At 36.0% G+C, this 26,054-nt stretch overlaps 4 protein-coding genes across 7 annotated transcripts; 2 read left to right on the forward strand and 2 right to left on the reverse strand.

Annotated features, from left to right (window-relative positions):
• Positions 1-3,154: 3,154 nt before the first annotated feature.
• On the reverse strand, positions 3,155-4,900 carry LOC145607458 (uncharacterized). The gene is made up of 2 exons (XM_081663102.1): positions 4,285-4,900; positions 3,155-3,978 (listed from the first exon to the last, which is right to left on the reverse strand). The coding sequence occupies exons 1-2, from the start codon at positions 4,898-4,900 to the stop codon at positions 3,209-3,211; spliced, it is 1,386 nt and encodes a 461-aa protein (XP_081519228.1). The 3' UTR covers positions 3,155-3,208.
• Positions 4,901-6,998: 2,098 nt separating this feature from the next.
• LOC145607459 (uncharacterized) lies at positions 6,999-8,955 on the forward strand. The gene is made up of 2 exons (XM_081663103.1): positions 6,999-7,611; positions 7,749-8,955. The coding sequence occupies exons 1-2, from the start codon at positions 6,999-7,001 to the stop codon at positions 8,519-8,521; spliced, it is 1,386 nt and encodes a 461-aa protein (XP_081519229.1). The 3' UTR covers positions 8,522-8,955.
• Positions 8,956-11,216: 2,261 nt separating this feature from the next.
• On the forward strand, positions 11,217-16,140 carry LOC145607460 (uncharacterized). The gene is made up of 3 exons (XM_081663104.1): positions 11,217-13,265; positions 13,350-15,168; positions 15,335-16,140. The coding sequence occupies exons 1-3, from the start codon at positions 11,217-11,219 to the stop codon at positions 16,105-16,107; spliced, it is 4,641 nt and encodes a 1,546-aa protein (XP_081519230.1). The 3' UTR covers positions 16,108-16,140.
• Positions 16,141-16,314: 174 nt separating this feature from the next.
• Positions 16,315-23,779, reverse strand: LOC145606849 (pyridoxal reductase, chloroplastic-like). Of its 4 annotated transcripts, none has more exons than XR_014105446.1 (10): positions 23,572-23,779; positions 23,247-23,475; positions 20,407-20,500; positions 20,060-20,183; positions 19,761-19,862; positions 19,395-19,546; positions 19,218-19,311; positions 17,750-17,905; positions 17,053-17,127; positions 16,315-16,520 (listed from the first exon to the last, which is right to left on the reverse strand). XR_014105446.1 is itself a non-coding variant. In XM_081662691.1 (9 exons), the coding sequence occupies exons 1-9, from the start codon at positions 23,701-23,703 to the stop codon at positions 17,124-17,126; spliced, it is 1,113 nt and encodes a 370-aa protein (XP_081518817.1). In that variant the 5' UTR covers positions 23,704-23,779; the 3' UTR covers positions 16,576-17,123. The 4 variants fall into 4 exon arrangements, 2 of the variants coding, with proteins under 2 accessions (XP_081518817.1, XP_081518818.1); XR_014105445.1 differs by having other exon boundaries at positions 17,750-17,931; XM_081662691.1 differs by lacking the exon at positions 16,315-16,520 and having other exon boundaries at positions 16,576-17,127; positions 17,750-17,931.
• Positions 23,780-26,054: the final 2,275 nt, after the last annotated feature.

The following is a 26,054-nucleotide window of genomic DNA, read 5'->3' on the forward strand; positions in this document are numbered from 1 at the left end:
TCCTTCCTTCACATCTCCAATTCTCCATTCCTTGATTCTCTTTCCCTCTAAAAATACCCTAATCAAGTATGGAGCGCAAAGGTCTGGTCTCGAGAACATTTTATTCAAAGGTTAAATCCTTTATACGAGCCTACTGGTAGTTCTCCAAAGGTAATTCCTTTTTCTTTTTTCGCTTTTAACTTTGTTAGAGTTTTGATTGAACAATTTCTTTTCAAATTGTGATTTTTGGGGTTTTGTGTTCAATTAATTTGAACAATTTATTTCTAGGTCAGCATTTCTTTCATTTCCTTTGCCTTATCTATTTAAATTTGTGTTTTAATATGTCCATTGAGTCTAAGATTCAAGACAATGGCCATGTTTGGTAATTGGCTTTTTGGTGGCTTTTTGGTGGCTTTTTGGATAGCTTTTGGCTTTTGACTTTTTTATGTAGTCAAACAGCCAAAAAATGTGTTTGGTAATTGGCTTTTTAGCCAGCGAAAAAGCCGGCTTTTAAGCCAAAATAAAAAAGCTGCTTTGAGTAGCTTTTTTAATGGCTTTTGGCTTGTTGGCCCACAAATTATCTAATAAACAGCCAACAACCAACAATTAATTTACCAAACACTTTTATAAACAACCAATTTCAAAAGCCATTATAAACATCCAAACATTCCAGCTGGTCAAACAAGCCAAGTGAACTAGCCAACAGCCAACCGCCAACAGCTATTTGCCAAACAAGGCCAATGTCAAACTAAGATTCAAGACAAGGAAGTTATGATTTTTGATGGGGTTTAATTCTATTTTTTTACCTTTTGTTGGTTTGAATTGGTTATTATATGAATTTTAATTTTGTGGGTGATTGATATTGTTCGTTTGTAGTATTGTTTAATTTGGTTAACATTTGAATTATGATTTTGTGGGTGATTGAATTTTGACGCGGGTGATGATAAAGGTTTAATTTTTATGGATTTAATGTGTTGAATTTGGTTGATTGAAATTGAATTATGGCTTTGATTTTATTATGTTTTGAAATTTCATATATTCCCATATTGGTGGTTGGAATTTAAGTTGGGTGATGATAAAAGTATGATCTTTATTGTTGTTACTTGTTTCATTTGTCTGAAACCTTTAGTTTAATTTGGAATTTGATTTGCGAGTCATTTAATTTCAATATTGGGTGATATTGAATTTGTACAATTGAGATTGAATTCAAACTTCAATTTGGTTATAAATGAACTGTTGTGTGTGGTTGATTGTGATTTTAGGTTGGTAATCTAACTTTGAGTTTTGACATTGTATAAATTTAATTGGAAAATTCGTTAAATGTACTTATTTATGGAACTTATATAGTGGATTAGTGGGTAATTAAAACTTGATGTGGGTTACCGTGAAGGTATGATCTTTAAGATTTTAGCATATAGAAGTTTGAAAATTTATCGGAATTGAATTTCTGTAATTTGATTCACTTTTATTGTGAAATTTATTTTACTATTAATGTTTGTTGATTAAACATGACATTGGCAAAGTGTTTTGAAATAATGAAATATGGCTATTGCAGTTTAATCTTAGTGTGCTTGTGTTTGAAAGTTTGTGTTTGGGTATTTGAAGTTTTTAATAGATGATCTTTATAATTTACACCTCATTGAATGTGTTAATGCTAATAGATAGCTTTTATAAGTTATAAGCTAAACATGTGTTTGTGTTGGTTTTTGATGGGATATATATTGACATATGGGTTAATAGTGTGTCGTAGCTTTTTCGTTTATGCACATTAGTGAATTTTGATGCATCAATTGAGAGGGATAAAGATGATTTTCTTTGCAACAGTCATTCCACCAGACTAGCAGAGGCTGATTATTGCCGGAAAGCAGCTTGAAGATGGCCGTACTCTTGCTGACTATAACATTCAAAAGGGTTAGTTGCTCTGCTTTTGCTGCTTTCCCTTTTTTCTTATATTTTTCTTATATATTTTTATTGGTTAATTTATTGTGATTATGTATAAGCATGGCTAACATAGTGGAATGATTATACCTCGATTCTCATAGAAATTATTTAATCTACGAATGCTTAGTGCTATTTAAATTGTTTCTGGTTCTGTAATTGAGTTAAACTATCCATGTATTGGATCCATTGATTAAATATCGTGCAACTGCAGAGTTTATGACTTTCTGTTATACTTGTGACAAATCATCTGGTCCTGAGGCTCTGTGGTGGAATTATTGAGCCTTCTCTGATGGCCCTGGCTAGGAATTCAACCAAGACGATGATTTGTCGCTAGTATCTTGCTTTTTTTTTTTTTTTTTTTTTTTTGGATATTGTCTAGTGTGCAGTCTCCTAATGGAGGCTCTAATAGTCTAAGTGTCTAACAATGAGCATAATAACAGTCCAGCATTCAGACTAATGCCTTGATTGAATTTCATGAGGTCATGAGCATAGTACAAAGGTGCTTGGTTCATTAACTGTTATCTTTAATATGATTTTTTTTTTTTTTTACCATCTTATCTTCAATCTTACATGTCTTTGATCCATCTAAGTAGGATTAGCTTAACCAGAATATAATGGATCAAGAATTCTATCTTAAACCACATTGTGTTGAATTACAATTAGACATATCTTGTCGATCTGCATGCAAATGTTCTCTAATGTTAGCTCTGCTCATGATCACAGCAGTGTCTTTTGTCGGCTGATGGCACCTTGTTTTCCAGCACTGTACAGCTTTATATGACCTATGTGTTATTATTAATTCGATCTTAAATCTTCTAGGTGCTATGCTTGCCTGCCTCCTCGATTCCTCGTGCTGTTAACTGCAGGAAGAAGAAATGTGGCCACAGCAACCAGGTAAGTTGATACATATAGCCTTTTAACTAACAATCTTACCCTTGGTTTCATGGCTGTTTTGGTGAAATTGAAAATTTTACTGTTGGTTTGCAGTTGAGGCCAAATAAGAAGATCAAGTAAGCGATTAGTTGTTTGCAGCTAATGTTCGGGCAATGGCCGTTTCAGGTTTGATTCAAGGTCGATTATAGTTATCAATTAGTCGATATATTCGAATGTTAAACAAAATATTGTATTTATGTTAATGTAATCACCTTACAATCTTATTACAAAATAACATAATAATGTTGAAATTTTTTTTAAATGACTTTCAGCCATGTACATTGACATTATTAAAGAGTATTGATCGAGGTTAGAAATTTATAAATTTCAACGATCTTAAAATTATGTTGATGAATTATCTCTTGCAAACAACACCACGTCCACTCATGCCACTAGCACAGTTCATGCTAGCAAGTTCCATGGTTTCAACTGCGGTCTCTTGTCCACCAACAAACCTTGAAGCTAAACAATCAGTGGCGAAAATGCTACTAGTTGCGTACTGTCTTTCTCCTCCCATAACTGGCATGGCTACCCTCATGTTCACGCGGCTCACATAATCATTCCTGTAAGTCTTTCCCAATACACCATCAACCTTTCCGGTCAATGAGTAAAACTTAAACCCGAGATCAAGATGAGCAAAACGATCCTCATCAGTAATGTCATAGTTGTGTACCCTAGATTCTTCATCGGTAATAGGTACAACCTTAGCCGTGATTCTAAGCTTTCCTGGAATTTCGACGACAATGTTGTTGGTTTCACTAGTCCTTGTTACGGTGACTTGTGGCATAGAAGTGGATGACCATTGAGAGCCTAGAGTCTCTTCAAGGAATATGGGTTCTCCGTCGAAGGCCAATGAGAGGCGGTCTTTGGCATCATCCCAAGTGCCGGTCTTCCTAGCACCAAAGAATAGACGGTGGTTGTCGAAGAGTATTCCAATGGACTCAACCCATGTAAAGTCACGGCCCATGTTTGCGTTTCTTTTTCCTATGAAGTGTGCGTTGATGTGGAGGTTGGGGTCGGTCACAAGGCAAAATTGTTTATCCTTCTTGCCATGGAAGTAGAAGGTGATACCGTCACCTCCGATGAAACGAGGATCTTGGCATACGGCTCCTGGATAGTCACAATCTACAATGCAAAAATCATATAATTAGTAATTTGTACAATTTAAATGAGGAACACTATTGCACCAAAAAAACCAAAAAAAAAAAAGAAAAAACCAAAAAAAGAAAGAGTTGAACACTACTAAATTGAACAAAATTACAAAATAGTCAAATTGTGAATGCCTCTACTAGCTACTAATAGAAAGTTAACAATAAATGTATGTCCAATATAACTTAATCTTTAATGTTGGGAGTAAATTTATAGTTGGCATTATCTTTTAGCTTGTGTTATGGTAATATGTATTTTTTAGTAGAGTAATATATGACTTACTGCAGACAGGCTTGCAAGTGACACAATCAACTTGGCACGAAGTAGGGCAATTAGCTGGACAAACATGCTCTTGATTGTAACATTGTCCGTAGTTCTTGTTCCTGCATCTAGCTCTGTTTCTAGAGCCAGCATTGGAATTAGGAGGAGTGTAAGATTTAGGGGTGCTAGGAGTAGAGGGTTTTGGGGTTGGGGTGGAGGGTTTTGGTGTTGGGGTTGATGGGGTAGAAGGAGTCGACGGCTTAGGTGTGACTGGTGTTGGTGGGGTTGATGGTTTAGGTGTTGGTGTTGAAGGTGTTGGGTAATATATCGGTGTTGGTGGGGTTGATGATGAGTTATGGGAGCTTGATTGTTGTCCTCCTCCTGCAGCTGAGGAGCCAGATGCTGCTGCGGCAGCGGCGGCAGCTGCTGCAGCTGCAGCAGCGGCTGATGATGCTGACGATGATGATGATGATGACGCTGTTGATGTTGCTGAGGATGCTGCAGACGATGCTGCAGAAGATGCTGCAGAAGCAGCAGATGAAGCAGCTGAAGACGCACCTGAAGATGATTGTGACTCGACCACAGCAGCCAACAACAAAGCTAAGAACCCAAGATAGATGATCTTGGGTAGAGCCATTTTTCTAATGTTTCAAGTCTTGCTACTCTTAAGAAACTTATGTATTAATGTTGTAGTATGAGAAGAAAGACTTGATGAGTGATATAAAATACCAAACCAACAATAGCTTTTATAGATGTTTAGGCGTTGACTGTTTATGTTACATTACTAAGCTAGTATCTTCCTAAGATGTTGGGTCAAAAGTTAAACTTATTTCTTCAAAATGAGTCATAAACTTACACTTGCGTAGTTGAGTTTATTTAACAATACGGTTGGAAATAAAAAAAAATTTAATAACAGTACAATTGGTTCATAATTATGGTTTAGCTTGTATTTATCAAAAGTTCATGAATTTTTAAAATACAAAAAAAAAAAAAAAAAGATTGTTAATATTTCTGGTATAGTATATTGTACAGTATTTTAAATTGAAATCGAAGGAAGAGATAATCTGTTTCTTTATTTTGACATGAATGAAAAGCTTACTTTACGAGAATAACAATTCAACCGATATGAATATGATGCTTAATTTTGTAATTAATTATTATAGTTCGTTATGTTGAGCTCAGTGATGATGCAGCCATACAAGTTGTAGCCAGCTTTGATTAATGCAATAGGAAATATTAAGAAATTTAATTTATCTAGACTTTAGCTCTAAATGGGAAATATGAAGGACAGGTGAAATTAGAATCCATGGAGCTCAATCTCTCAAATTCAAGTTTTGACATTGCCTTTCGCGTATCATTTGCACTATAATTAAAATTTATTACAGAGTACTTCCTATGTTCTATTCGTATACACTTGCACTCATTTATAATCAAACTTTCTTTCTTTTTAACTATACATGTGATTCATATTCATATGTTAACTTGATACATACATGTCTCAATATACAAGTATTTATCTTCAATATATAAATTTTATATAATTTTTACCATTACTCCATATATGTTAAAAAAATCATGCTCAAAATTATGCATTAGTAAATATAAATTCCAAATAAAGTGATAAAGATACAGATGAAGAAGATAAAGTTATGGCCGTATATAATAGTGAATGTTGAGTTTAATCAAATGTATCTTCGTATTCGAGAAATATAAATGGCATAGGATCAATTCATATGTCCATCTTTGGCCATTATAAATGGTTAAGAGGCTATATCCTACATGCAACGCGGTTGCTTAGGAGGAAGCCCCAGTTTCTCACCGTGAAAAACGAATTCGTTTCTCATGGGGGCATTTTTGTGAATAAATCAAAAACTTTTTCAACTTTATTCAACTGTGGAGCCCACAATATTGAAAAAGTTGTTGATTTATTCACGAAAATGCCATCATGAGAAACAAATTTTGTTTCTCACCATGAGAAACAGGGAATTTCCCGTTGCTTAGTTTGTAGTCATCTGTACCAATTTTCACAGCTCTAATTCTATTAACCACAAAGCTAAACAGCAGGTTTAATTAGCTTAATTAGGTTTAACCCTTGACTGACAAGACTAAGTACTGCTTTTTGCAAGATGAAGCATCATTCTAGTCATCACACTATTCACTCTTAAGCATATGTTTTTGCTCATACCCGTAATTGTTTGATAATCAACTTCATATATACATAAGAATCATTTCAGCTGAATTATAAAGAATTAGCCCTTATATGTATCTTCCTTTAAATGAAAGTGATTCCAAATTGTTTAATGAAAAAAAAAAATAAATAAATAAAAGCAGAACAATGGCAGTATTAACAATCAAAGGTCCTTTATGTTGTGTGTTGGTGTGTGTTTACACTTTAGATACTTACAAGCATAAGCTTGTAATCATTAATTTTAGATGATCACGATCGAGCCGTTAATTATATTTGATCTAGCTACATGCATATTGATTGATGGTGGATGCATTTGTAATACTTATTATGACATAGCAACCTTGCTTCAAGAAATATATTGTATTAATTTAAACTTTTGACCCAAAATCTTAGGAAGATACTACTATACTAGTGATAGTCAACGCCTACAACTCTATAAAAGCCATTGTTGGTTTGTGTTTCATATCACTCATCAAATCTTCATTCTGATACTGCAGCTACAGCATTAATATATAAGTTTTAGTAGCAAAGCTTGGATCATCAGAAAATGGCTGTACCCAAGATCATTTATCTTGGGTTCTTAGCTTTGTTGTTGGCTGCTGTGGTCGAGTCACAATCATCTTCAGGTGCGTCTTCAGCTGCTTCATCTGCTGCTTCTGCTGCATCTTCTGCAGCATCATCTGCAGCATCCTCAGCAACATCAACAGCGTCATCATCATCATCATCATCATCGTCAGCATCATCAGCCGCTGCTGCAGCTGCAGCAGCTGCTGCCGCAGCAGCAGCAGCATCTGGCTCCTCAGCTGCAGGAGGAGGACAACAATCAAGCTCCCATAACTCATCATCAACCCCACCAACACCGATATATTACCCAACACCTTCAACACCAACACCTAAACCATCAACCCCACCAACACCAGTCACACCTAAGCCGTCGACTCCTTCTACCCCATCAACCCCAACACCAAAACCCTCTACCCCATCACCAAAACCCTCTACTCCTAAACCTTACACTCCTCCTAATTCTAATGCTGGCTCTAGGAATAGAGCTAGATGCAGAAACAAGAATTACGGACAATGTTACAATCAAGAGCATGTTTGTCCCGCCAATTGCCCTACTTCGTGTCAAGTTGATTGTGTCACTTGCAAGCCTGTCTGCAGTAAGTCATATTTTACTCTACTAATGAATACATATTATCACTACACTAGCTAAAAGATAATGCCAACTATAAATTTACTCCAACATTAAAGATTAAGCTAAAAGATAATTACTAATTAAATGTTTTTTGCATTGTAGATTGTGACTACCCAGGAGCCGTATGCCAAGATCCTCGTTTCATCGGAGGTGACGGTATCACCTTCTACTTCCATGGCAAGAAGGATAAACAATTTTGCCTTGTGACCGACCCCAACCTCCACATCAACGCTCATTTCATAGGAAAAAGAAACGCAAACATGGGCCGTGACTTTACATGGGTCGAGTCCATTGGAATCCTCTTCGACAACCACCGTCTATTCTTTGGTGCTAGGAAGACCGGCGCATGGGATGATGCCAAAGACCGCCTCTCATTGGCCTTCGACGGAGAACCCATATTCCTTGAAGAGACTCTAGGCTCTCAATGGTCATCCACTTCTATGCCACAAGTCACCGTAACAAGGACAAGTGAAACCAACAATATTGTCGTCGAAATTCCAGGAAAGCTTAGGATCACAGCTAAAGTGGTACCTATTACAGACGAAGAATCTAGGGTACACAACTATGATATTACTGATGAGGATCGTTTTGCTCATCTTGATCTTGGGTTTAAGTTTTACTCATTGACCGGAAAGGTTGATGGTGTGTTAGGAAAAACTTATAGGAATGATTACGTGAGCCGAGTGAATATGAGGGTTGCCATGCCTGTTATGGGAGGAGAAAGACAGTACGCAACTAGTAGCATTTTCGCCACCGATTGTTTGGCTTCAAGGTTTGTTGGTGGACAAGAAGAGACTGCAGTTGAGACCATGGAACTTGCTAGCATGAACTGTGCTAGTGGCATGAGTGGACGTGGTGTTGTTTGCAAAAGATAATTCTTCAACATAATTAATTTAAGATCGTTGAAATTTATATATTTCTATGATCAACTCATTAATAATGTCATTATACAAGGCTTAAAGTCTTGAATTTTATTTTGGATTCATCAATTTGTAAGGTGACTACATTTACATTAATACAATACTATTCAATATTTTGTTTAACATACGAGTATATGACCTTATGTGTAGTAATTACAGACCACAATTCTTATAAAATTAATTTTTTTTTTTTTTTTTTTTTTAATGACAAGGTAATTAGAGGTGACAAACAAATTACTCAAATAGCAAGCCAAGGTTCGTTTGATCATGTCAACTATTCCAGACTTATATGACCTGTCATTAGATTGGATTTTTGAGTTTGTTTGAATCAATTTTTTACCGATGATTTACATGTTATGATAGATATCTTATATGTACTTCATTATTCCCATAAAAAATTGTAGTTTAATACTGTATTAGTAACATATTTTCGGATTTGGTTGTATTAGATCAATTTCAAATCATGTGATTATTATTGGGTTAAAAATGTGTTGCACATCTTTTCATGTAGTTCATTAAAATGGAAGTTAGTAAGGTAAAAAAAAAAAAAAAAAAAAATATAGGTCATTAGTGCATGATCACGCAAACTTCATTTGTTTTTATACATATATTTTGTTATTTTAGTTTAGGGTAAGCAAGGCTTAATTCATTCCAAAATTCCAGGAAGTGGTTATGATCCCTTCCCCTCTAAATACCTTTTTTTTCATGATGAAGTATCGAACCCTAGGATAATCCCAGCAGCTTGTTAGTTCAATTCTTCTCTCATAAAATACTCAGTTCAATTCGGTTCAGCTCAACTCATTAAATCAGAACAGACTCTTAATTACCATTATTACAACTCCACATTATTTTTATTTTTTATTTTTGTGGTAGCAAACCTGCAATGGGTATATGGTGTTGTCAAACTGACCCTTCTGTGGATTAAACCACCTAACCTTAAGGATCGAATGTGCTTTTCATTAAGATTAATCTTAATTAGTTTGATACAATAGTGCTACTATGAATAACAAATATTGTTTAGATTCAAGACAAGATTTTAAACAAATTAACACTTTGATTATGCTGAAAGTGAGGAATGTCTAATGCCCCCCACCCACCCACACCCAAAAAAAAAAAAAAAAAAAAAAAAGAAAATCTTTACAAACAATATTACTGATGTTACATTGTAACCTATGATTAGATTCCTGTTGACTAATTTTTTTTTCTTTTTTAATCAACTTAATTTTGTTGAAATTAACTTAGTCTACAATTTTAATTTGATTTTTATCAAACAAAATTAATTATCTCAGTATTCATTAAAATAATCATTAACTAATCAAAACTTAGTTCCATTGATTAAAATTATGTTTATTATATTGATAGAACAAATTATTGTCGATTACAATTGTTTTTTGAATTAATTATAATTGAATACAACTGATTTTCACTTTTTACAATTTTCTTTTTATTTTTTATTTTCTTTGCTGATTTAAACTACTAATACAAGTAGTATATACTTGTATCAAAATTTTGCCTCACTTTATTACAAAAAATTATTTTGCTTAAAATTAATTTACTTTTTTATTGGATATATTCTTTGCTTAAATCTAATTTTTTTTTTTCACTTAATTTGCTTTTAATCGGCTTAAATTATTTTTGCTGAATTTAACATAGCTCATTTTCCTTAACAATAATGTGTTGACTTGAAAAGGGGCCGGTAAGGCATAGAGTTGCATCGAGCCCCTAGAACCATCCATTGTATAATTGGAACTAGTGTACTCAGATCAACCAAACCAAGCAACCTAAGTACTGGTGTAGTAGCAATGATTCCAAGTGAGTAAGTGACACTCAATTCAGCTCCTCTACACCAATTCATCATAGCTGTAAAGATGAATGTTCTCTTGCTTAATGTGGCTTCTTTCATAAATACAGCACTAGAGGCCTAGATATATTTAGGGAGTACGGACTAAGTAATTTCTTTATGTAAGATAATAAATCAGTATCTTTTTTCTTAATCCTCAACTTACACAATTCACAATTTTTATTTTTTCTAAATTCTCAAAACCGTAATTATATGATAAACAACTTCATTAATACATAATCATCATTAATTATTCGGGTTGAATTTTATTATTCTCACATAAAGTACGTTTTTGCTGCATGTCAAAATAAAGAAATACCCTTTTTATAACTTCATATTAAAGTGATTCCAATTGTAAAATGAAAAAAGCGACATAATAACAGGATTAGCAATCAAAGTTCTTTGTTTTTTTTAGTGTTTTCTTCCAATCCTATTGCTCCCACTTTGTGTTTCACTACAAAAAACAGAATAATATATTACACAAAATTTATTGATTAATTAATTGTTTAATAAAATTGCACTTTAGATACACACAAAAGCATATCAGGAACCATTTATTTTTCTGATAGCCATACATGTAAGTATGTTAGATGCATGTGGATTATAACTTCAAGAAATATATTCAACTACTTGACCCAAAATCTTAGGAATTTACAAATACTAAATCATGAACATTGACTTACTGATTCCTACACATCTATATAACAGTAATTTGTTTGGGGTATGAATATCATCTACCATTAAACCTTCTTAAACTACAACTTTTTGCATTAAACCAGTTTCCAACTTTAAATATAGCTAGAGTTGGAAATGGCACCATCCAAGATATTTTATCTTGGATGCTTTGTTTTGTTGTTGGGCATGTTGGTAGAGGCAACTACTCCTCCAGGAATTGCCAAAAATCCTTCAAGAGCATCATGTAAGATCAAAAAGTACAAGATGTGCTATAACTTGGAACATGTTTGTCCTAAGTTTTGTCCAGACAGTTGTGAAGTAGAATGTGCTTCATGCAAGCCAATTTGTTCTTCTAGATCATCATCAAGTGATGGTGACAAGGGATCCTCCACTCCACCTGAAAATGATTCACCTTCGTCTGATGCAGGATCATCACCACCTACATACGATACACCTCCGACAGATGCGGGATCATCACCAACTCCGCCTGGATATAATTCACAATCATCACCATCATCTAAAGATGGTTCAGGTGGTAAAAAAGGTGGTGAAAATTCTAAAGGAGGTAAAGAAGAAGATAACAATGATGAAAGTGAGAAAAAAGAAGATGATGAAAATGGTGGTGAAAAAGCAAAAGATAAGGGGAAATCTAGTGATGAAGACGAAAAAGAAAACAAAGATGGTAAAAAAGGAGCTGGTGAAGACAAAAAAGATGATAAAGGAGATGTTGAAAATGATTCATCTTCATCTAATACAGGATCATCACCACCTACTTATGATACACCTTCTACTGCAGAAGGATCGGTACCACCACCGTCATCATCGCCATCTAAAGGTGGTTTGGATAGTAAAAAAGGCGGTGAAAATTCCAAAGGAGGTAAAGAAAAAGATAACAAGGATGAAAGTGAGAAAAAAGGGGATGATAAAAATAGTGGTCAACAAGGAGATGATGAGAAAAAGGATGGTAATGAAGGGGAAGAAAAAAACAAAGAAGGTAAAAAAGGAGTCGATGTGAAGGAAAGTGGTAAAAAAAGAACTGATGAAGATAAAGAAGGTAAAAAGAGAGACGATGATGACGATGATTCATCTTCGTCTAATGCAGGATCATCATCACCTACATATGCTACACCTTCTACTCCAAAAGGATCATCACCACCATCGTCATCTAAAGATGATTCGGATTCGGATTCGAATTCAGAAGGTAAAAAAGGCGGTGAAAGTTCCAAAAGAGATAAAGAAGAAGATATAAAAAATGAAAGTGGGAAAAAAGAAGATGACAAAAATGTTGACAAGAAAGGAGACGATAAGAAAAAGGCTGGTAATGAAGAGGAAAAAGAGAACAAAGATGATAAAAAAGGAAATGATGAAGATAAAGAAAGTAAAAAAGGAGACGATGATGGAAATGATTCACCTTCTAATAAAGGATCATCATCACCTACATATGAGGCACCTTCCATCGCAGAAGGATCATTACCATCATCTAAAGATGGTTCGAAGAATCACAAAGACGGTGAAAATTCTAAGGGAGGTAGTGAAGATACCCAAGATGAAAGTGGGGAAAAAAATAAAGATAAAAAGGGTGGTAAGAAAGATGACGATGTGGAAAATGATAAGGCTAAAAATACAGGGGATAAAACTCCACCACAATCTGAGATACCATCATATAATTCTCATACCCCAACACCATCTTCATCAACACCTTTAGCACCATCTCCTTCTCCCCTGTCACAAACACCATCCCATACATCTTCACCACCACCTACTTCTTCTACTCCGTCAAGAACACAATCACCACCATCAATAACTGCATCTCCAGCTCCATCTACACCGTCATCATCTGGGGATAATTCTTCATCTTCGTCATCATCGTCATCCTCTTCTGCCTCTTCTTCTTCCTCGTCCTCCTCATCCTCATCTTCATCTTCTGGGGGACCACCTAATTCTGATACTTCAACAACTCCATCACCATCACCTAAATCTCCACCACCTTCAATACCATCGTATACTCCATCACCATCTCAAAAATCTCCATCAATCCCTCCATCTTCACCGCCATCATCAGTTTCTAATACTCCATCAAGCCCACGATCACCACCACCAACAAACCATTCACCTACTCCATCTCCGACAACTGCATCTCCAACTCCATCACATGAGGACAATTCATCATCATCATCATCATCTGCCTCTTCCTCTTCAACTTCTTCCTCCTCCTCCTCCTCCTCCTCATCATCATCATCATCATCGTCATCGTCATCGCATGGAACACCATCTAATTCTCATACTCCAACATCCCCATCACCATCTCCTAAATCTCCACCAACTTCAATACCATCACCATCTCCATCTATCCCCCCATCGTCACCACCAACATCAACTCCTGATACTCCTTCTACCCCACGATCACCCCCACCATCAACACACTATTCACCTACTCCATCTCCGACAACTACATCTCCAATTCCATCACATGGAGATAATTCTTCATCTTCAAATTCTTCATCTTCTTCATCATCCTCCTCTGTTTCTTCCTCTTCCTCTTCGTCTTCGTCTTCGTCGTCGTCCGCCTCATCATCATCATCGTCGCATGGAGCAACACCATCTGATTCTCATACTCCAACAACTCCATCAACATCTCCTAAAACTCCACCACCATCAATAATATCGCCTACTCCATCACCAACTCCATCAATGCCCCCATCGTCACCACCAACATCAACTCCTAATACTCCATCTACCCCACGATCACCACCACCAACAACACACCATTCTCCTACTCCATCTCCGACAACTGCACATCCAACTCCATCACATAGAGATAATTCTTCATCTTCGTCATCATCCTCTTCCGCCTCTTCCTCTTCATCATCATCCTCTTCTGCCTCTTCCTCTTCATCATCATCGTCATCGTCATCTAAAACACCATCTAATTCTCATTCTCCAACAACCCCAACACCAGCTCCTAAATCTTCACCACCTTCAATTTCATCACCTACTCCATCATCATCTCCCAAATCTCCATCAATCCCCTCTTATCCATCATCACCAACATCATCACCTCCCAAATCTCCATCAACCCCACCATCAACTAAATCCCCATCTTTAGCACCGTCGCCTACTCCATTATCGGCCACACCATCACCTCCAAATACTCAATCTAATGAAGGACATAACTCAACCTCCTCCTCTTCCTCATCATCATCATCATCATCATCATCATCGTCATCATCATCGTCGTCGTCGTCGTCCTCTTCCTCATCATCAGGATCACAATCTAAATCTCCTGCTCCATCGACCCCACCATCTTCCTCTCTATCTCCATCACCATCACCATCACCTATGGTTCCATCACCTTCAACTCCATCTCGTACGCCACCATCTGTAACACCTCCTTCGTCTACACCAACATCGCCATCACCATCGCCGGTTTCACAGTCACCTCCTTCTACTCCATCATCCCAACCATCACCTACCCCACCAAAACCTTCATTGAATACACCTTCTTCTAATTCAGGATACAATTCATCCTCTTCGTCGTCATCATCATCTTCGTCTTCATCATCATCCTCCTCATCTTCATCATCGGGAGCACCATCTAATTCTTCTAATAATTCATCCCCAACCCCATCACCATCTCCTAAATCTCCGACCCCTTCAACACCATCTCTTACTCCATCATCACCAAAACCTTCTCCATCTAATCCATCAACTCGACCACCATCATCACCCCAACCATATCCTACTCCATCCACCCCATCACCACCAATATTATCTCCTACTCCGTCAACCACATCACCACCATCAAATACATCTAGTTCCAATAATGGATATAACTCATCTTCATCATCATCATCGTCGTCTTCGTCGTCGTCATCATCATCATCATCCTCTTCCTCCTCCTCCTCTTCCTCTTCCTCATCCTCATCGTCATCAACCTCACCAACACCTTCTACTTCTCATAATTCTAGAAAGAGAGTTAAATGCAAGAACAAGGACTACAACCAATGTTATAACCAAGAGCATGTTTGCCCAGCCAGTTGCCCTACTTCTTGTCAAGTTGATTGTGTCACTTGCAAGCCCGTTTGTAGTAAGTTTTTTAGTATACCTTACACGTTATATTGAAACTACACATGAAGAATGGTAGTTTGAATCCAAAAGTTAATTTGGTGATCCTAAAAGTTAAATTATTTTCTTTATTATCATGTTCTAATTGATTAAATTGATCACTAATTTTATATATTTGTATATTTTAGATTGTGACTACCCAGGAGCCGTATGTCAAGACCCTCGCTTCATAGGAGGAGATGGAATTACCTTTTACTTCCATGGTAAGAAGAATGAAGACTTTTGCCTTGTAAGCGACCCAAATCTCCACATCAATGCACACTTCATTGGAAAAAGAAATATAAAGATGAGTCGCGACTTCACATGGGTCCAATCCATTGGAATCTTGTTCGACAACCATCGCCTCTTCTTAGGCGCCGCAAAGACTTCTGAATGGAATGATGCCAAAGATAGCCTCTCATTGGCCTTTGATGGAGAGCCCATATTCTTGAAACAAACTCAAGGTTCTCGATGGTCATCCACCACAATGCCACGAGTCATCATAACAAGGACGAGTGAAACCAATAGTATCATCATTCAAGTGCAAGGAAAACTTCAAATCACAGCCAAAGTAGTACCCATTACCAATGAAGAATCTAGGGCACATAACTATGACATAACCAAGGAGGATTGCTATGCTCATCTCGACCTCGGATTCAAATTCTATTCATTGACTAACAGGGTTGATGGTGTGTTGGGAAAAACTTATAGGGATGATTACGTGAGTCGAGTGAAGATGGGAGTAGCCATGCCAATTATGGGAGGCGACAAGGAGTATGCAAGTAGTAGCATTTTTGCCACTGATTGTTTGGCTTCAAGGTTTTATGACGGTCAGGAAGAGACTTCCATCCAAACCATGAATCTTGCTAGCATGAATCTTGCTAGTGGGATGAATGGACGAGCAGTAGTTTGCAAGAGGTAACAAAAAAATAAACTGAAGATGGGAATTTCAAATAATATTTTCATTACCTTATGAAGTATCTATACAAGGCAAAGCCTTACTGAATCTATAATTTTTTTAATGGTACGATTAATACCTGAGATTGTAATAAAATTCATCAAGTTGTATGATGAATGAATACATATACTGGTGTATAAAATACTGATTCAAGTTTACTCAATAATTGTCTCTAAGCAGTGAATTCAAGTATCTGGGTAACTATAAGAGAGTAATAATACTTTGAAGTTAGTTTTTGCTTACTGCATTAACAAAACACACGATCGGATGATTTCAAAGAAACATCCCACAACAATCTCCAAGCTTCTGCTTTTGACATCAAAATGCAAGTCTTCTTTGCTTGCGGATAGTCCCCTAAATATATACGAAGTATATACCTGCAGGTTATGACATCCATATAATAATTTGGTTTATTGGTTTCACAAAATTGTGAAGAATTTGATCCTTAAGTAAATTCTTTTTCAAAGCTGATTGGTCAAACAACAAAGATTAAGATTGCAGCCTTGTTTAGTGAGGACATCAAAATTTATGCTAGTAATGTACAAGGATTTGTAAGCAAACAAAAACATCCAGTCTCGCTCCAATGATGAACAGATTGATGGTTTTTTTCTTTTTTCTTTATTCTTTCTTTTTTTTTTTTTTTTTTTTTCTTTTTTCTTTTTTGAATATCTTACTGTGCTTAAGGATTCTATCAAGTGAATATTACTATCTGAACGGCTAAGAAGTAAGAATATATCAGGTAATATTTTACAACTGTAAGAGCGTATAGCAAGGAGACAATGTACTTTCATCATCTTCTAGCTCTTAACAAGCATTTGAAATTTACCAAACAGGCCAAATTGAACTAGATTGTAGTATAAGAACAGAGAATTCACATGTTGCCAAAAACCCATAATTGAATTGAATTACCTTTATCAAAATGATGGGTATCATCTTCAGGAATTTTCGCCATGTATGTAGTTGCAAGCAAGAAATTGGGGTTACCTGAATTTTCAAAGAGACATTGGAGGTTAAGTAAAAGGCACTGCAGCTTTTTAAGATTCTTTTGTACTAGTTGCAATGACAAAATTGAACAATGTCACATATGCAACTCCCTCAATATATACATCATATTTTGATAAGGCCTTTAAAACTCGTACCATTTTGGTTTTTGGCTTCCACATTTATCAACATAAAACTTTGACCATTAATTACTTTAACCTTAATTTTAAAAGGCTTATATTTTAAAAATATACTTTAAGACCAATATCAATGACATTTACATAATACTCCGTAATATTAGTTTCCATATGGTATTTGTAAAAATAAAAAAAAAATTAAAAAAAAAAAAAAAATGGTCAAAGTGGAAATGTGAAAAGTACAAATTACAAAAAGTCAAAACGTTGCAAGTAAAAAAATAAATAAATATGAAGTACAGTACTATTTAGGGACGGGAGTAGGACTAGATGAGTAATATCTTATTCACTAAAAGGACCTTTGCGAGTTTCAAAAAGTCAAGAATACTTGAAAAGTCATACTACTAACTTTTATAGAGCTTAATCATAAGCTAAATGAAGTAGCCATCAATTGATCAAAATGCCAAAAGCATACTGCCAAGTCATTTTACCTGGTCTGAAATACATTCTGGATCATCTTTCTAGGAGATTGGAGTGCTGCATCTTCCAATTGAGTTATTTCATCCTTACTGAGACGCCAACCAAGTGCACCCAAATTTTCATGGGTTTGTCTGATAGTTTTGACACCTGGTATGGGAATTGTACCCCTGCTGATGCACCAGTTAATTGCTATCTGCTGACTATTGATAAATTAGGAACTGAGCAATGTGAGCATGATTAAAAAATATAAATGCAAACAAGAAACTGGTAACGTAAACACTATTAATACCTTTCATAGTTTCATATGCAATGTTATGGATACATTAATGGAAACATTATACCCAAACATCAATCTCAGTTAGTTCTTCTATCATCTAAGTTAGAAAAGAACAAGTAAACATGATTTAGTTTGAATATATTTTTCAAACTCTACCAATTCATATGTCAAGTTAATTATGTTCTGAAATAAATTAGTATAAAGAATTGAACTTCATACCAAAAAAGTAAGTTCTATTTTCCTCGGGGGGAAAAAAAGGCTATCATGGCATATTGGCATTATTCTGATTACTAACGGTCAATACTCCCTTGATAAATTGATGCATACATCGATGTATTCAAGAGCTTGTCTTGCAACAGCACAAACTCGTACAAAGCATCGGATTGTATTCCTTCTGTTCCAGGACTTCATAGTTGACTTTTGCCATCTCTAAAATTGGTTAGTTGATCATAGAGGGAAAATTAGGGATAACAGAAGTGTTATGTGAAAGTTTACTATGGGACCAAAGGAGTATAAAATTAACAGAAGATTATCATATTCTCAGTTTATGTCTACATTGGGCAGCTAGCAAAGCACTTGCTATTCTCAAATTTTAATAAAGCAAGAGTTAAATGTAATAAATTAGCCTTAGCCTAATTCTCCCAAAAGCTTACTTGTCTAATCATCATATCCAGAGATAAAGAGGGAAGAAACCAGTGGAAACTGATTTTGAAAAGAAAAAAAAAATCTCCAACACAGGCATAATGTCACCTTTTCTTTTATACAATTATGCTTAAACCAATATTATTGAATTATAGTGCTAACAATCAGAGCATAATTACTGTAGCTTCAAGGTCTACTTTTGTTTTAATCTTAAGAAAGGCCTATCCCCATGCCTAGGCATCAGATAGGCAGATAGTGGTGATGCATCCTTAAACCCTCTTCCAGAAATGAAAGTTGAACCCTGGTCTCTCAGAAGGAAAGCAGGGAAGGAATCACAGCTAACTCCAAGAAACCAGTTCCCATACTCCCCTGTTTTTTGCTTCATGGTATATTAAACAACAACAAAGAGTCTGAATATGCCAATACAATCTAAGGAACCTAAAATAGGCAATTATATACAGGCAAATCGAATATCTTACTTGATGTGACATATACTGACCATATTAGCATGTCACAACAAAAAATTCAAGCAGTGGCCAAAAGGAGTCAATTTTACATACTTGACTCATTGTTTTCTGACGCCTACTAGCTATTGCATTTAAACAACGCAGTAAAGGTTCCAGTCCTGGGAGGATTTGCCGGAACAACAGGGACCTGTTTTATTGAAATTATCTTATCAGATGAACCCCAATGCACACGGGCAAAATTAAAGAGATCAACTGGTAATTGAGATGTACCTGGGCCCACTTGGTAAATTTGAAAGAGTATATTTTCCAGTAAGCATCCCAAGCCCTAAAGGACTATATGCAATTAACTGGATGCCCAAAGAATCACACATATTTTTTACCTCCATCTGCTCATCTCCCAAGCTTAACAAAGAAAACTGCACCTGCAAGTATGAAGCAAAATGCAAAGATCAGCAGAGCTTGACCAGATGGTTATCAGCAATGAAAATGTACCTTGTCTACCCCCCCCCCCCCCCCCATTCACATGAACAAAAATTGCAGCTATCTCCACACTTAAAATGAAATCGTCTAAAAACCCTTGCTATTCTGATAATTCTGCTCAATAAATGAATAATAAAATGGCCATAAGCTGTGTACCTGAGCAGAGCATAGAGGAACTCCTCTATTATTGAGATATGTATAAATCTTTTCAAGTTGCTTAGGACCATAATTGCTTACACCAACTGCTTGAACCAACCCCTGCAGTCAAAATCATGAGATCATCCCATGATCCATATCATTTTATAGCTAATAATGCCATCATAACTCAAAAGAGTTAGTTCACAGATGAAAAATAAAATTAATAAAAGTTTGCAGCACAATTCAACTTCTTGAAATGATAGCTGTCAGGGGCAAAGGGGAGGCATAGTGAAAGACTACACATCATAAAGTATAACCTTCTCATACATTGCTACTAATCCATCCCAAAGAGCCATCTCTTGCAATGGAGCATAATTTGCAGTTGACCAATGCAGTTGCCCTATCCCAATCTGCTCAAGTTCCATTCGATCTAGAGAAGACCTGAAACATCAGACTATCAAACACTATCAGACTATCAGTTCCAGTATTACAAGATCATAACACTAAAATAGCATGTGCGCGCAGGTTTTTTTAATCAACATAATCTCAAATTAGCTGCAAATTTATTTTTAATTATTCTGAAATCAGAAACCCATAATTTTCTATTTGTTCAAATTGAACCGCAGAGGGGGGTGGGGGGTAACTCAGAGAACAAGAGGCATACTTGCAAGCATTCACAAATTGTCCCGGAGTTAATCGCCATGGATATGCAGCAAACTTTGTTGCAATTACAATATTATCCCGCAATCCTTTCTTCCCTATAAGAAAAGAAAAGAAAAGAAAAGAAAAAAAAGGCATGTCAAATGCTGTTTTAGTTGATAGCATTCACAATTCAGGCTATTGAAATTTATCATAAAAAGGCAATAAATAAACATAGACATTATTGTGGTAAAAAATGCAAACTGTACCAATTTATAGGCAAACCAAACTATCCATTTTCCCACTAGATGAAGTTAGCTACACATGCTCTACCCACAAGAACCAAGTATACAAGGTGAATGGTGAGCCCTAAAAAAAAATTGAAAAAAAAATAACAAAAGTCCTTAAACATTCATTGAAAGATGTCCCTGTTCTATTGAGTTTGAGATACATAATGACATCTTTAGAAGATCAAACACACACCTAATATATCCCTAGAAGAATCGTATTCTAGACAATCTGCAGCACTAAAGCGCATACAATTCTATAGTTTCTCAAAGGCTATTAATATGAAGTTAGAACTTAAGGGTTGTCATTAAATAGCTGGTTTTCCCATCAAAAATAACTACTGAGTAGTATTATCATTATATAAAAATCTTTCAAGGCATTAAGGCCTCTAGATGTTAATTCTAAGAAAATGCCTATGATGATTCAAATTGTCAGTGGCTAGTTGTTGAACTATCATTTATGACAATAATCACAATAAGTCCTAAAATAATTTGGGGTCAAATAATATGAATCATCACAAGGAACCGTCCGCAACAACAAACAAAGCAAAAAATATTAGAAATTGCAACAGAATCAAGAAGGATAAGATTAAATAGATTCCTTGCGCTGCAACAAGCAAGTATCACTTGCAAAAGTTGCAATTAACCCGGGTCCGGAAACCTACTTCCTAAAATACTCCTAATTTCTTTTTGTCCCTGTTAAATCATATTCATTAGTATATTAACAGCACTAATGTTTTTTTCTTTGTCAAACAAATGATCTAACCCATGCAGACATATGGCTTGATTGATTCTGTTTAATACATCTATGCTCATTTAGTCCATTTATCTAGCCTTATGTATTGACCTAAATACTTTGGGGACTTATCAGATTTAAAATTCAAATATTAATCAATGTAAAGACAACAATAATGTAACAGTCCATGACATATTAAAAGACGAAATTGCATTGTTCATGAACGCAATGTTCAAAACAGAGAGATTTTATGAATACGTTCACATATTTCACAGGATATACTTTATGTCTAGCTTTGTGCACCAATGTACCATACACCCCCTCTACTATCAAAATTTACACAATACATATAGAAACTTCTGTCAATTAATAATGACGTGGAACAAGTTCAACAACCCGTTAATTGTGTGACACTCATCTGATCTTAATTTTAAAAAATTTGGTTTTCGTTTCTATCAAATAATGCATATAGATTTGTTTCAAAAAAAATATCATTAGTGCATGTTACTCAGACTCGGGTAGCCATGGGTACGTGCCCAAGAGTCTAACTCGGCTATATTGTGAATAAATTACATAATTTTGAACTAAAATAAAGTGTCCTATCCATGTCCAAGGTTCGAGGGTCCGACACATGTACTTAGCGTAAAATAAAGAGTCCAAGTAACATAGAATGCATATGGATTTAATTCAAAAAAGATAAATAATGCAAACAGATTGTTATGTTTTTTCATGTATTGTGTATGATTTATAAGTAGGGGTATATACTGCATTAAGTTAGATATGATGAGTATCTTGTGTATTTTGCAAAAGTAAAATGGTATCTTGTGAACTTTTCCTATAGAAACACCCTAGTTGTTTTCTATCTCCTTGAAGGCTTCTATTCCAGGTTACTTTGGGCTCAGGTTACTTTGGGCTTCTATCAGCTACTTTGGTGACATAACTTACTAGTTTCTTTTTTTTACTTCAGCATAAATTTACTTGATTTATAAACTAATGATTACTCAGTAATTTTATCTCACAATTGATGAGTTTCCCCCTCTTGATAGGCTTTGTCATAGTTCGTAAATATTTTCCCAAGAGCAGTATGTTTCATGTATATCAAATCCTCCTTGTTTTATTAAGAAAATGTCTATAGTGGGGTAAAAAACAAGCCACTTGCAAACTCTAGTCATTCTTCAATGAAACAGATACAACTTCCCAACAACCTCTAGATGGTCTGCTCAATACATTAACAGATTTCTTGTGTCTACATTATAGTATGACTGATCTGATTTATATTGATTACCCACATCATCCTGAAACAAATCACTTATGATTTATGAGATACACGAATATCACATACAAGTGTGGCTTTAACATCCTTATCCAACCACAATCACTTATAACTTATAAGATATACTAGTATCTCATGCAACTTCCTTATCCAACCTTTAACAGCACCAATTCAATCAATACCCATTTCCACTTGCATAATTACAAGCTATCTATGCCTTTCACGCCTCAACTTCAAACTATAAGACATTATTTTCATATAATACTCCTATTTAGTTGCAAGTGCAAGCTGGCCCATTGTCCAGAAACACAATCAGCAATATCCTATAATCATTCAATCCTGTGGTAAACTGATGATTTCAAGGGATGCATCGTATTCATAATATTGCATACACACAGAGTTTTCTTCATTTTAGCACTGATTTAACAATTATTTGTCAATATAACCACATCATCTTTCAATGCACAACATTCTATAGTATCGTGTCCCATCGAAAACAAATGCAATTAAAGCATCCCTATAAATGGGCAAACCCCAACAAGAAGAGTGTAAAACATAAACAAACTAACCTTTATATTCACGAATAAATTTGCCCAAAAGCTTCTCACTTTGCCCATTTAACTTCCCAGTTCCATAAGAATCAGCAGTATCAAAAAGATTGATGCCATTATCAACAGCAAGATTGAAAACCTGTTGAAGCTCATTGTCCATTGATTCTTGGTAACCCCACAAGAGTTGATTCCCCCATGCCCAGGTACCAAACCCCATTGGAGAAACACTAAGAGGGCCCAATTTGACCTAGATTTCATAGAAAAATGGAAATTAAAATTCTCTTAGGCATTTAATCAAACACTTGGTGGGTCTGAATGATTAAAGAGTTAGATTAGAAGTTACCTTTTGCCATGGCCAGAAAAGGGGAAGCTTCAAAGAGGGTTTTGAAAGATTGGTTTCTTTTGAAGCGCTGAAACATCTGGTGTGAATCGTTGCTGCTGATGCTGTTAGTGTGGAGTGACCACAGAGTGCCATTGTTGTTGCCTTGTTGTTCTCTTTTTCTTGCAAAGTTTGTTTGTGGTGGGAAATTGGGAATAGAAAAGATGAGCCGTTGAGAATTAGGATTAAAATCATTAAAAGTCGGATTCGGGTGCAGTGATGCCCTTATTTTCTTTGTATGTATGACCTTATTTCGGATTAGGCGAACTCTACGTCTAAGAAATGATTTTGACACATCGTTAATTGATTTTGACACACCCTATGTAGGGATGTCAATGGGGCAGGGATGGGTCTCGATTTGGCGGGTGGTGGGGCGAGGATGGAGATAAAGACCATACCCGTCATGGGTGATAGGGCAGGGGTGGATTTTAAGTTGTACTCGCCTCATCCCCGCCCCGCCCCGCCCCGCCAATTCGTACCCGCCCCATCCCCTCCTCATACCCACATCTATATATCTTTAAAAGCAAAATTATATACTTTTATACTATTTTATAAAATAATTACGTGAAATAAAATATTAATTATAATACTTTGTAATACACTTATATTATAAACAAAAATGTGTCTAATATTAAGAATGTTTTTTTTATTATTATTATAATCGGTATTAATTATGTAGGATTGTGTATTTGAGAGACGGAGATTGGGTGGGATTATACGGGTCTTTGGTGGGGATTAGGTGATGATGGATATCCAAGTCGGGGGTAGGGCGGGGATGATTTTGGAATTGTACCCGTCGGGGCGAGGATGGGGTTGAATATTGGACCCGCCGCGGGGATGGAGATAGGGATGGGGATGAAAATGTTAGGCGGGGATAGGGATGGGAAGGCCAACATCAGCCCCAACCCGCCCCATTGACAGCTCTAACCCTATGTGAGAGCAAAGTTTTTTATGTTCCTCTCACATGGAAGTGTGTCAATATGAATAAAGGGTGTGTCAAAATAATATAAAATTGTATTAGGAGGGAAAAAAAAAATACTTGAAGCCAAAATGAAGAGGGGAAGAGCGAAAGTATTTTGTGAAAATAGTGGCACCAAATTGAAAACAAGAGAGAGAAAATGAAATGGGAATACAAGTATTAATCAAAGTTGTAATCCTTTTCTGAAATAAATCATAAAATGTCAAAACCGTAATCATTCTCATTGTAAGAGTTTTTAGTTTTTCATGTACAATAAGAGAAATTATCCTCGTAGCTACAACAAAACATTAGATAATTGTCTCTCCGAAAAAACGATATGTTCTAAACATATGTGCGAGAGATGTTTAACACTGCAACATCTATTCAAGTAATTCATTTGTTTAAGGAAAATTTCACATTTGCTATCAGGGAAAGGACCTTAATTTACATTTGCTACCCCTTTAATTTTTTATTTTATTTTACTACCACCCAAATCCCAAAATTTTAGATATTTGACGGTCGTTACTATTTCCGTTAGTGGAGCCCAACCACCGTCCAACCACCTCACCGCCACCGCTCCATCTTCAACCACCCTCATTGCCACCATCCAACCTCCATTTCCCATCAATGTTGGTGCCCAAAGAATCCCACGGCAGCCGCGAACTCCACCAGCAGCTCACCTCCTTCCCAAACGCCACCAACACCTCCTCACCTTCGCACAACCACTAAGAACGAACCCCTTTCCCAGCCCGATTCCAGCGAACACCTTCACACAACCACGAATCAAAAACGACCCCATTCCTAGCTCGATTCCAGCTCAAACCCTATTCACCCATAAGCGCATAAGGTTCTCCATCCAACCACAAATTAAATCGCAAACCCTAGCCACCCAAATACCCAATCAGCCACCAACCCTCACGATAAAACCAATCAGCCACCAACCCTAAATTCGTTTTTCGTGGTTTTGGGGCGGTGATTTAGGGTTAGGGAGGCCGAAAACGCTGTAGGGGAAGGGGAGGGGGTCGATTCGGTGGAGGGAATGGGGTTGGGGGCGGATTCCGGGGGGTGGTTTTGGTTTTGGTTCGGGAGGGGGTCGATTCGGTGGAGTAAAATAAGTATTGGTGAAATGCTATTATTTATATATATGAGAAATATTATAATTTTAATTATAATAAAGTTAAAACGTAACTTACCCAATAAGGCCGCAGAAGAAACCTAATCCCATCATTTTCCAAGTGAGTTGGGATCGTTCTTGGGGATTCTTTCCCCTTCGGAAAACGAAATTATTTTAATAAAAATCAATTAGTAACGAAATACTCTTTATTAAATACACAATAAAATAAAGTAGATTAATAGAGTAATCGAAATGTGCTTACCATTCGAAGATGACAGCCAACAGTACAAGGAATATGGCTGCGATAGTCATAGTATATGCAACCATATTCTGTATCTTAAAATTTCTCTACTCTATGTATGCGTATGCAAGGGC

This window comes from Chenopodium album, chromosome 23 (genome assembly GCF_948465745.1).
Source record: "Chenopodium album chromosome 23, dcCheAlbu1.1, whole genome shotgun sequence".
NCBI classification, from domain to species: Eukaryota; Viridiplantae; Streptophyta; class Magnoliopsida; order Caryophyllales; family Amaranthaceae; genus Chenopodium; species Chenopodium album.

Bases quoted from the DNA above. Each gene is read 5' to 3' on its own strand.
- LOC145607458 (XM_081663102.1), bottom strand. From the start codon at position 4,900: ATGGCTCTACCCAAGATCATCTATCTTGGGTTCTTAGCTTTGTTGTTG. The intron at 3,979-4,284 runs GTAAGTCATATA...TTTGCATTGTAG, and splicing joins CACTTGCAAGCCTGTCTGCA to ATTGTGACTATCCAGGAGCC.
- LOC145607459 (XM_081663103.1), top strand. From the start codon at position 6,999: ATGGCTGTACCCAAGATCATTTATCTTGGGTTCTTAGCTTTGTTGTTG. The intron at 7,612-7,748 runs GTAAGTCATATT...TTTGCATTGTAG, and splicing joins CACTTGCAAGCCTGTCTGCA to ATTGTGACTACCCAGGAGCC.
- LOC145607460 (XM_081663104.1), top strand. From the start codon at position 11,217: ATGGCACCATCCAAGATATTTTATCTTGGATGCTTTGTTTTGTTGTTG. The intron at 13,266-13,349 runs GCCTCTTCCTCT...TCGCATGGAACA, and splicing joins CATCATCATCATCATCATCT to CCATCTAATTCTCATACTCC. The intron at 15,169-15,334 runs GTAAGTTTTTTA...TGTATATTTTAG, and splicing joins CACTTGCAAGCCCGTTTGTA to ATTGTGACTACCCAGGAGCC.
- LOC145606849 (XM_081662691.1), bottom strand. From the start codon at position 23,703: ATGGCACTCTGTGGTCACTCCACACTAACAGCATCAGCAGCAACGATT. The intron at 20,501-23,246 runs GTTAGTTTGTTT...CTTTTCTTATAG, and splicing joins ATTTATTCGTGAATATAAAG to GGAAGAAAGGATTGCGGGAT. The intron at 17,932-19,217 runs GTATGTAAAATT...AATAGTCAGCAG, and splicing joins GTCAGAAAACAATGAGTCAA to ATAGCAATTAACTGGTGCAT.